Source organism: Athalia rosae, chromosome 1, assembly GCF_917208135.1.
Source record: "Athalia rosae chromosome 1, iyAthRosa1.1, whole genome shotgun sequence".
NCBI classification, from domain to species: domain Eukaryota; kingdom Metazoa; phylum Arthropoda; class Insecta; order Hymenoptera; family Athaliidae; genus Athalia; species Athalia rosae.
In genome coordinates this window covers 24,693,637-24,705,549 of record NC_064026.1, presented here as the reverse complement: position 1 = coordinate 24,705,549, position 11,913 = coordinate 24,693,637, and the positions used below count along the sequence as shown (strand labels likewise).

General features: G+C 34.7%; 3 protein-coding genes across 7 annotated transcripts; all 3 read left to right on the top strand.

The window, feature by feature from the left end:
• The first annotated feature begins 68 nt into the window (after positions 1 to 68).
• LOC105690943 (MORN repeat-containing protein 4 homolog) lies at positions 69 to 1,150 on the top strand. The gene is made up of 4 exons (XM_012409122.3): positions 69 to 216; positions 430 to 616; positions 726 to 835; positions 926 to 1,150. The coding sequence occupies exons 1-4, from the start codon at positions 207 to 209 to the stop codon at positions 1,075 to 1,077; spliced, it is 459 nt and encodes a 152-aa protein (XP_012264545.1). The 5' UTR covers positions 69 to 206; the 3' UTR covers positions 1,078 to 1,150.
• Positions 1,151 to 1,280: 130 nt separating this feature from the next.
• On the top strand, positions 1,281 to 2,853 carry LOC125502277. The gene has a single exon (XM_048660433.1). It carries the CDS (start codon positions 1,696 to 1,698, stop codon positions 2,464 to 2,466), a length of 771 nt encoding a protein of 256 aa, XP_048516390.1. The 5' UTR covers positions 1,281 to 1,695; the 3' UTR covers positions 2,467 to 2,853.
• Positions 2,854 to 4,835: 1,982 nt separating this feature from the next.
• On the top strand, positions 4,836 to 11,834 carry LOC105690945 (pantothenate kinase 3). 5 transcript variants are annotated; one of them, XM_048660418.1, is made up of 10 exons: positions 4,836 to 5,379; positions 7,463 to 7,625; positions 8,234 to 8,412; positions 8,540 to 8,713; positions 8,811 to 8,978; positions 9,051 to 9,127; positions 9,265 to 9,441; positions 9,652 to 9,805; positions 10,096 to 10,209; positions 10,293 to 11,834. In XM_048660418.1, exons 2-10 carry the CDS (start codon positions 7,517 to 7,519, stop codon positions 10,344 to 10,346), a joined length of 1,206 nt encoding a protein of 401 aa, XP_048516375.1. In that variant the 5' UTR covers positions 4,836 to 5,379; positions 7,463 to 7,516; the 3' UTR covers positions 10,347 to 11,834. The 5 variants fall into 5 exon arrangements, with proteins under 5 accessions (XP_048516375.1, XP_012264553.1, XP_048516372.1 ...); XM_012409130.3 differs by having other exon boundaries at positions 7,463 to 7,640; positions 9,670 to 9,805; XM_048660415.1 differs by having other exon boundaries at positions 7,463 to 7,640.
• The last annotated feature ends 79 nt before the right edge of the window (positions 11,835 to 11,913 follow it).

Here is an 11,913-nt window from a genome sequence, read left to right as displayed (position 1 = left end):
CTGTTTAGAAATATGTACCGCTAAAGAATACGAGGTCAATAAAACTGTTTACTTCGTATTTTTTTGTCATCATACTCATAATCTCTGAATTTAAGATCTGGAAAACGCCAATATATTCTGCCCACAGGTAATTAAATAAGGCACTGATCCAGAGTAATTGGATTCCAACTAGAAGCCACATTTAATGTGTTTAGTGTGCTGACACAATGGGTGACGGTAAGAGCTATTCGCTACCTCACTGATAAATATTTCTACACCATTTTAGTTATATTACCACTTATAAATTAGAACTCTACACTAAATTCATCATCGAAAGAACGTGCATTACTTAGCTTATAATTTTATTTGATATTTGCATTGTAGCTTGGACAAACCCTGATCTCATTCTGAACATCACCTCAAACAAGCATTCATTCCATTTTTCAACAGGGGGTGTAGTCAAAAACGGTGCCTACAAGTGGGAAGACGGTACTAGATATGTCGGAGATTGGAATGGCAGAGGTCTAAAGCACGGTGCTGGGTCATTAGCGTTGACTGATGGAACTCGCTATGATGGTGCTTTCCAAAATGGTCTATGTTCAGGCCTTGGTGTGATCGTGTTTCCAGATGGGGCAAAGTAAGTTTTATTTTGGCATTTGGATATCATTGTTCTACCCTACAAACGTTTCTAGTATTCATTATTCAACGCGTTAATTTTCTTCCCAAAAATATTCACATAATTGCAGATATGAGGGAGAATTCATGCAGGGCTGGTTTCATGGTCATGGAGTATTCTGGCGTGCTGACGGAATGAAATTTGAGGGAGAATTTCGTGGCGGCAGAGTATGGGGACTAGGTAATTACGTTTATCACGTTCTTTCTATTATTTCTGATGGATGGTTTACCATGAAATAACTGTCTTAATGGTGACTTTCATTACCGGTAGGTCTGGTAACTTATGCCGATGGTTCTCATGGCTTTCCAAGGAATGAAGGTTTCTTTCAAGATTGCAGATTAGTCCGTCGTCGACGATGCCCAGACATTATCCAAAAAGCCCAAAAAATATCCATGATGGCTAGGTCGCAATGTGACTCTTGAAATATTCAGAGTATGTAATAATCTATTAGTTGATCATTAATCGTTGTGTAACAATAAATTCGCATATGCTTGATATTCTCATGAAATATTCATCAAATACCGAAAACCATTCTATCGTTTCTTCCCTTTTTCCAAACTGATGAGTATATAAAGTATACTCCAAAAGAAGCAGTGTTTGTATACAACAGGTTTTTTGAATTAATTGGTCAGTTTCAACATCTCGTTCCCAGCAGCATTTATGAAACACATTTACTGTTAACAATCATTTACAATATTGCAATTTTTCAAGTATTTGTCGTGTTAGCATACAGATGACCTCTATGGTTAGCTACATATTAAGTACCAATTTAGTCAGTTTTAGCTGGGAGCTCGTAATGATGAGACATATTCTCCTTTATTGAGTATAATGTATATAGGTATTAATTATTCATTAATGTTCCTTATTATTTGTGTGCATAATGCAACATGGTACTAAGTGTGCACGGATAGTGGTCGTGCAAAGTGATCGCAAAGGTGATACCAATATAAACGAGGAAGCAGATTTGTATAATAGCTAGTTTTCAATTACTATTGCACACTGCAACACTCGAACTATTTTGTACTTCAGACAATCTTGAAATGGGTGATACTGCACAGAGTGCTAATATACAACCGCCGGATTCATTTGATTTTCAAAAACCAGAGTTGTGGCCAATATGGGTGACACGGTTTGAAAGGTACATGTCAGTGGCTAAACTTTCTAATAGCCCTTCATTAGAAAAGGTTGATTTACTTTGCTACACTATGGGTGTCGAAGCAGAAGAAATTCTGGCTCGTATAATTCCGGATGCTGCTAGCCGAAGAGAATATAGCACTGTTAAAATCAAATTTGATGAGTTTTTTGCTTCAAAAAAGAATGTAGTGTTTGACAGATACAAATTCAATGCAAGAATACAACAACTTGGTGAGTCTGTTGACACGTTTATAACAGCTTTGTACTCTTTGGCTGATAAGTGTGAGTATTCCATACTCAAAAAAGGTCTCATCAGAGATCGCATTGTTGTCGGCATTGCTGATAAAAAAGTTTCTCAGCGATTACAATTGAGTTCGTATATTCCTCTGGATGAAGCTATAACGATCGCGAGGCAAGCAGAGACTCAAACCAACAAAGCTAGGAATCTACGACTCAATGAAATTCAACCATCCAGTGTTAATAAGCTATATGGCGATAAGAAGAAGTTTGGCATAAAAGTTGACAGGAATAACATCAGCAACCGATTGTTGTCTTCATCATCAACAACATCGTTGCATAAGAAGTTTTTCAACTCGAACTACACCAGTACGAGATGTGGCTGTGAGCGTCATTATCAAGATAAACGGTGCTGGGCTTTAAATTCAAAAAGGCCGTAAGTGTAAGCTTAATGGTCATTGGGACCGTATACATATATAAAACAAAGATTCTGATATAGATGTTGATACGTATTTCTTGGTATGATCAAAAGGGATAAGCCGATAACAAATAAATATACTGCTGAGATGTATGTGAGGGAATTGAATAAAATAGTTGATTTTTACTTGGACACTGGGGCAGAGGTTACTTGTTTTCCGTACAAAGAGTTAAAATTATTGTCTGATTTGTTGTTGAAAGGGCGTAAAGCCGATAAGTCAATTTAAGGCCCTGATTTTTCTGAGTCAAAAGTAGTTGGGAATCTAGATTTACATTTAACGTATAACGACAAAACTGTTTGTGTAAAATCATATGTAATCAAAGGTCTAAATAAAATTATTTTGCGGCAACCGGCTATAGATGAATTTTCTCTTTTGAAACGTGTCAATGACGTGGAACAAAACAAAAATACTCAATGTATAAGTTATACGATACATAGATTGGTGCAGTCCAATTGTGTGTACTCCCAAAGCTAATGGCAAAGGCATTCGTATTTGTGGTGATTTTACACAAGTAAATCAATATATGTATATATCGAGCAATATATCCTATCACGATGGTAGACAATTCGTTGGCTTGTATCAAAGGGGGCAAATAATTTAGTCGCATAGATGCGAAGGCAAGTTTTCATCAAATTCGATTAACGGAAGAAAGTCAACTTTTAACAACAGTTATTACTCCGTTTGGTCGCTATAAATATATAAATATAACTTATACATATAGAAGCTCCTACACTTGCTTTTTATGCCTCAAGCTATAGATTTGGAAGCGTGTTAATGTGTGAAAAAAATCTAAAAGATATGTAATAGCATATGCTTCTCCAACTTTAATTGAAACTGAAAGGCGTTACAGACAAATTGAAAAAGAAGATTTAAGTTTAGTGTATGCTGCGGAGAAATTTCAAAATTATATTATAGGCATAGACATTACGTTAGAAACGGATCACAAGCCTTTGCTTCAAATACTTCAAACGAAGCCTATTGATGAGCTAACGCCGAGATTGCAAAGGACTAGGATTCGTATGATGTGTTTTGATTATAAGATTTTATATGTTCCTGGAAAATTACTTGTACGTATTTGCGGACTCGTTATCACGGAATCCGCGATCAGATTTTGACAATTTGAGTAATGAATTTGAAAAAGAAACTGATGCTTTTGTTAAATTAGTAATGGATGCATTACCTTCTACTCCATTGACGTTAGGTCGTATTAAGTCTGAATAAGGGAGTCACTTGATTTCCAATAATTTGAAGGAGTTTTGTGTTAAGGATTGACCTCATTAAAGTAAATTATGCGATGAGTTATATGCTTATCATGCTTTTGAAGATAATTTGTCTTTCAATGAGGGTTTTTTAATGTATACCTCTCGTCTTGTAATACCACCATCTGTGCAATTGGAAATAATCAATAGAATACATCAAGGGCATTTGGGAATTACAAAGTAATGTAATTCAGAATCATGAAATTGCACAGGATGATTACAATATGATATAAAATGATGAAGAAAGGGTATATAACCAGCCAGTTCATCAAAGGGCCGTTCGACAGCGCACTGAGCCTAGTTGGTTAAAAGATTATGTCAAAAAAAAAAACAAGTTCTTTATTATTTGATATTATGTATGTTGTATTCTTTTTCTTTGCAATAAAAGATTGGGGGAGGATGTTGTGATAGTATACGGGTGACCTCTATGGTTGACTAGATATTTAAGTACCAATTTAGTCAGTCGTAGCTGGGAGCTTGTAATGATAAGACACATTCTCCTCTATTGAGTATAATATATATAGGTGTTAATTATTCATTAATGTACCTTATTATTTGTGTGTATAATGCAACGGTATTATTTACAAAATATACACGTATGACATCCATGTTATCAGTTAGATTCGTGAATGGAATTTAGAAATATTTGATGTAAATGTTTAGCATATCATTGACATTGGGATAGAGTATTGATCTTGTGAGATATGCAGATCACTCACGACCTCGTAATTATTATTAAGTATTGCATTCATGTTTGGTAAGAGCCAAAACGTTGGAGAATTTCAATTCCTCATTCGGTCCTGATACGTATGAAAAGTATTCAAAATGTCACTAGAGATCGACCATTGAGAGTGTAGAATAAGAAAAATATGACCGGTACCGAACGTAGTCATGAACCGACATTCTTGGGTGAATGAATAAATCTATATATTTCAGCTATGGCCGTGATTCCAGTTGAATTCCAGCTTCAAACCTTTCGAACTTCAAAGACCTCGTTTCAAATGGTTCGAATCATGGATCAAATTGAAAAACACATGTACTACGCATGCGTTTCACGTGACATAAATGCGTGCGCACGACGTTAATGACCAACCATTGGACTGATCGTCCTGCCCATGAAATTCAGTGGTCCTGCCGACTAAGGCTGCCGACCGTATGATCGTACATACGTATGTGAGTACCTTATGCGTGAATACCATGCGATAGCTATTGCGTGTAATTTTAATTGGTTTTGCGTTTCCTCCGTTCATTGGCGGCTACTAATCTGGTGATATGGTCAGCGAGAGTCCCAACCAATCATGACCAATAACCAATAAGATAACTGTACAGGGTCGCAAGAAATTGAGGCAGGTTAACGTGTATCGCGCGTGCGAGCGTATGACGTGACATCGAACGACCTTTGGCGATACTGCGGTCTTACTACCATTACCTAGACCAGTTTACAGGTGCGACCTATGGATGAAATCGGTGAAATCTTTGGACTAGGTAATGAAATTGATGAGCGTGAAACAGAAGGAGATTATTTCCGTCCGTGAGGAAACTCTCCTTTTCCAATGCTGTCTGACGACAACAACTCAACTATATCCTGCCCCGTTTCACTCAACAATGTATTTGGGTAAGAGAAACCAGCCTAATTTCGGTCGCAGAACTTAACGGTTATTATTATGCATTCCTAAATATAATTCTATCTAAACGCATGCTTCTGCTTAGTTTAAAATTTTGTTGTTCATCCATATATGGCCTATTCAGTTCCTATTTCGTACTTCCATGATTGAAAATAAATACTACCCCGCGATCATCATCTCATCTAATTTTAAGGCTTGTGAGCAATTTATTTTATAATCATACTGAAAAGTTTCAGACAGTATATAATGAATGTCTTATTCCATTTGGCTGAATATTCAGTGTTGATAGCTAGAAATATGGTTCATCCATCTGTATAGCGTCGAATTTACATTATCTCCTACGTCAGAACTTTATTTACATCTCTATGTCAATTTTTACTTCCTTCAATGAAGTTCAAGGCTAACGAGAATCTAATTGTGTTGTAAATACTTTGTATCATAACAGTTATTTTTGATGTGTATCGTTGTACTACATTCATAAACTACTTTCCAAATTCCCCACACATTGGAACTGAAATGAGTTATGGAAACTTTTTCCCAGTTCTGCATTTTAGTTTTTAGTTTAATGCTGAATTCAGTTTTGTAAACTGAAGGTTATTTCAGGTAATTTTTTTAGTTATTTAGAGCTGAATTCAAGGACAAAATGAAACGAGATAATGTGACTTCCATAAATTTTTTACAACTAGTTGGCTAATTATGTTAGACGAATGTAAATGTACGACTGATCATAATCATGACTAATTACAATTGCAAATACTAGTTAGTAAAAAGATATTTCGGCATTTTGTCAAATTGTTTGAAGTGGGGATTAGAAACACAATTGTTGGTGGTTTTGACAAGAGAGCACTTCTACTTTGGACGTTGAATTGAGTAGTACTGTGTTACTGGGTGAAACTGGGCCTAAAACCGTTTTTAATGCTGGTTGGTGAACCATTACTACTGGTGATTTATCGTAGACTTAGTGTGAGTTTGTTTTATGTAATATAGTTTGTAAACATTCTTACAATTAACCATGCACTGTTCTACATAAGCATAGTGATATTCCTAAGTCTTTCAAAGTTATCAGCAGCCACTATTGATATTATTTGAGCAATTACTAAAAATGAGTTGTAGCTACCTATCACTACATAAATTTAAACTATCATTCATGTATTGTGTTATGAAATAGTGCTAGTTATGCAGCTGGTAATTTGTGACGTGAAGTACAGTAACTTTGTGATTGGCGTGACCTTTAATATACTACTTTTTTAGAATTATCAAATATAACTTTTACTTCGCAGCATGTTTGTCATCACGCTCATTTGCCTTGCGCATGAAATACGACTCATGACGAGTTTCAAGCTCATGTTCATGCATGTAAATTATTATTCGTGTTTGCGTGCAGTATGTATAATTAAAATGTACTTTTTTTTTCACGTAACATCTTTGATCTTTGACCTGCGTTATAAGTACGTTCAGTGCATAAAAAACTCCATGATAATCGGATTTGATCGCTCCTAGTGAAATGAAACCCCCACGATCATATTCTTCCTAACAAACCTCACAATTAGTTCACAATCAGTCTTCCTTGATATCTTACATTCTCAAAACCCTGCCTGACCTTATAATCGGCATACGTTAAAGATATCGCTTATCTGATACTACAATTCAATTGACGAATTTATGATTTGATATTGCTTTTAGAAAGTGACTAATCAGTTCAGTTAGTAAGTGGAATCTGCACAGATATAACCGATGCACAAAATATATGTGTCACATTCTATTAAATCTGTCCTTGAGTTCTAATCTAGTGCCAAATAATAATTTTATCAATAAATTTTTTATAAATTACTCAGCATTTGATAGAGTACATGTGACCATGGCTCTTTTGTGATAATCAACTTGTGATTAAATTATAGTTTGTATTGTGTGCTTAGTGTACAAGGTATACTTAACCAGTAGCACTGAAAAGTAAACAAACTTGATCACCCTTCTATGTCAGATTTTTTCACATTGATTCAAAGTCATCAATATAATCTTTATCTTTTATGCCAATATATATATATATATATAGTTTAGTGCTATTCTTTACAGTAACAAAAGGATTCACACCTCAGGGGATCAAAGCGAGCTATTTGTGTCTTAATAATGGCTCCTCACAGTTGTAAAGATTGCCTGCACGCAAGGATCATGGCGTCCAATGGATACCCCAGTTCTGGTTCGCCGGTGAAGCCCCTTGTACACCACTCACCACCTTGTGAGTCAGTGAATTGTATGTGTGCTTAGACTAGCCACCTTTTAATTAACGTTTTATTTTGCATTCGATTACTAAGCATGAACACTAGGTCTGATCTTGCTGGATCTAGCTAGCACGATATTTAAGTATGAGAATTGATTTTTCTTCCTTTTTCAATTTTTGAATTAGGTAAACACATCTGAAATTAAATTCAATTCAGTTGCCTGCATTTCTTGTACATGCTTATATGATGTATGATTTTTTTATTCTCGTAGCACATTATATTACAATTGTATTCAAACTGAACTAAGATTTTTTCAAACTCTAAAATTTAATGTCAGACTCCAAACCTGAAGTAAAAACTTGTTTATGTCTTCTTTGAGTCAAACTAGTTTTTACTCTTGGTATTAATGGCTTGATACTTTTTACTAAGTCTCCTAATAACTTATTGTTTTTTATAGTTGCAATACTTGGTAGATCCAATATCTATTTATATAATTGAGCAAGTAAATGATTTAACTGTATTTAAACTCTTGGGCATTCATATCCATGCTCAGTAACAAATTACTTGAAGTTCCACACATCATAGACGTATTTAATTTTGTCTTTTTTTTTCGTATGACTTACAGCAATGCCTTGGTTTGGTATGGACATTGGTGGAACCTTGTCTAAGCTAGTGTACTTTGAACCCAAAGACAGAACCAGAGATGAGGCTGATGCGGAGGTTGAAACTTTGAAAAATATTCGCCGTTATCTTGTAAAAAATTCTGCATATGGTAAAACTGGACACCGTGATATCCATTTGCAGGTAAGCTGATCTTTGTTTACCAACTACTTTTTTTCTAAATCTCAAATAATAATTTTTCGTAATCATTTAATCAAGTTTCTTCACATTACTATTCTGAATACCAATAATCAAATATATTGCCCTACAGATGGATAATGTCTGCATAAGAGGTAGGCGAGGAAGCTTACACTTCATCAGATTTCCCACTAGTGAAATGGGTAATTTTTTGGCACTTGCCAAATCGAAAGGAATGGCTACTTTGGTTACAACAGTTTGTGCAACGGGTGGAGGTGCTTTCAAATTTGAAGAAAACTTTAAACGTGTAAGTGTATTCAGAATTGAAATCATTAAATTGTCGTCAAATTAGATTAAAAATTGCTAACTCAAATCGACGTAACAGTCTTTCCCATTAATTACAGGAGGTCAACATGAGTTTAGCAAAGTTCGATGAATTGGATAGTATTATTAAAGGTATGTTATACATAGAAACAACAAACCCACATGAATGCTATTATTGGTCAGACCCAACATGTGATATTAGGTGTCGAAAAATACCTTATGACTTTTCGGACCCTTATCCCTTTTTGGTAAGTTTGTTGGTCATGGATGATAGATGTACGGAATATCTGATGTTATCCTGATTTTATATTTTATTGCAGATTGTGAATATTGGATCTGGTGTCAGCGTATTAGCAGTGCATGGCCCTAACAGTTATAAAAGAATATCGGGAACGAGGTATTATTAAGCAGATCATACTATAAGTTCAGAGTAGCAAGTTTTACAGTCAATAAAAAAATTTTTTGTTATAGAATTCTGACTATTGAATATATGTTATGAACTCATTTTTGATTGAATTTTCTAACTTATTACAGTTTAGGTGGCGGAACTTTCTTGGGCCTATGTTGTTTACTGACAGGATGCAATACCTTCGAAGAAGCCATTGATCTCGCGACGAGTGGAGACAACACGAGAGTAGACAAATTAGTTAAAGATATATATGGTGGAGATTACGAGCGTTTCGGGCTTCCTGGAGATTTGGTGGCAAGCAGGTCAGTTCGTCGTTTAACATGCATGAAATTCTGATCACAAATCTTGCTTACATATGTATACTTTATTAATTTGATTTCAAATAATCTTTCTTCTTTTTTCTATCTCTACATGTACTAAAATCTTCATTTTCTCTGATCATTCCCTTTACGTCGTTTTATCGGCTGCTTTTTCTTTCTACCAGCTTGTCTAACTATAGCCTATATGTTAAGTTTTCTCGGTGTGTACAGTTTTGGGCAGATGAATTCCAAGGAACGACGGAACTCGGTTTCAAAGGAAGATCTTGCACGTGCCACACTTGTCACCATCACAAACAACATTGGATCAATTGCTCGCATGTGTGCCGTCAACGAAAAGATTGAGAGGGTAATTATTGGTCAGAATACTAATCATCATTCTCTTCATCCTGTTTACTTGTCGGAAAAATTCCATGTTAAATATAGGCTGCAGTTGAAATGATTCAAGTAGCATATTTCGAATGTTATTCTTAGTTATCTTGATGTTACTTGTTGATTGATCGTTGTTCGACATTGTTCTATTGAAAAGTTTACGCTCCTGGAATTCGATAGCTCCTGTTCTTCATTAGCAAAAAACCTTGCGTATAGAGTACTTGAATACTTTATCGTCTCAGTACTGACTGAATTTTTTCATTGCAGGTTGTATTTGTGGGTAATTTTTTGCGTGTGAATCCAATCTCAATGAAACTCTTAGCCTATGCTATGGATTATTGGTCAAAGGGGACCATGAAGGCCTTATTTTTGGAGCACGAGGTAAGTTGAATGTCCCGAGAATGTATTGGCATTAAAAGCAATCATTGAATCCTTGACTAATTTTACCTGTGTAATTCTTGTAGGGTTACTTTGGCGCGGTTGGGTGTTTACTACAATTCAATGGTGATACGAGTTAGATATGATTTCCGTATGGCGTCATTTTATGAAGCATTCCGTGGTGATTCTCTCAAAAATCATTACAACTAGTCGCACGTCAATGAAGATTAGCAGATGATGATTTCTATTTATCGAATTTAGTTTCAAACTGCAAAAACTAAAGTCAGTAAGCAGAAATCAGTATTTCTAATACTATTATTTATTTTCGTTGTCACTATTACTTTTTCGGAACTCTACAACAAATACATGTGTACAATACACACGTATTGATCGTGTTGCATAAAATCCGCAAACTCGGGCACAAAGTTTATCAAAACACAAATTCAGTCAACTGACCAAACTGTCTAGTTTAAATTGCCCTTAGCACTATCTTGCAGGATAAGTTTACCTTATTTGCAAAGTTTTTTAGACTACATTTTCAATTTATTGCTGTTACCACACAATTTCTAATACCTATTGTAAAAAGGAATGAAAAGCATCTTTCATTTAAAGGTCGACAAATTATCAAACGAAATGTATATTGAAATTAGATGATTTCCCTGTAAATTTTTTACTATATATTGACAATATTTAATAAAACTCTGTTACCAAGTACTATTTTGTTAAGTGGAAATAGTTGGTCATGTGTAATACCACGTAAATTAATTTTATCGCTCTTCTTTATTTTTATCAGTTTTGTACAAATGTGCAAGTTTGGCGGATTTGCCGTCTTTTGATTTAGATTGCAGCACACGATATTTTGGTGACAGAAGTTTAAACTAGTTTTCACGGAGTTTTAAGGTATACTCAGGTAAATTGCTCCTTTTTATGGGGGCGTTTTTGTGAATTGACAACGTGATGCAGAAAAATGCATACAGAACTTATGGTCAGTTGTTGTAACGAGCAGTATTTTAAGGCGTGATCTTACCACGTACCTATGGAATTTCCATTTTGATAGGTATTGTTTTGTTATAACAAAATGTGTTGCTCGTTACCCTATGTTTGAAAAACTTATAAATATGGCAATAACTCTACTTAGGCAGGTAAAATTTCAGACTATCTATCATTCGTTGGAATAAAGATCTGATAGCAACTTTCTTATCATGCAAGTGATTATTTCAATAATTACATTGAATTAATAAATTAATATATATTTATCGTTTGAACGATTTATTTTTCTAGTTGGTAATTTGGTGAAATTACTGAATATCTTGGTTTTAAAAGTAATTGTTTTCATGTTAATATTTTATATGGTTATTTGTAGCTGTTACTTATGTTGTCATCCATATAAGATGAACTTTACCAGCAATCCTGTTTCAAAGAGTTTACTTACTCCTCCTGCTTCGGGTTGCGACATCCTTCATATATTTTACATTAGTTCATTAGTTTCTTGGGATCAGTGAGCTACATTTTCCAACGTAAGTTACATTATGAATTTATAAAAGCATAATACCCCATAGAATTTTCATAGCCAATTTAGACAAATATATGATGCCCCAAGATTTACAATAAAGTATTTACAAATCCGAGTAGACTTCTATATGAGTAAAACCCTGTTCTCTAATACTGTATGAATCAATTTGTACTCACTTTCGAAAGGGGTTACAA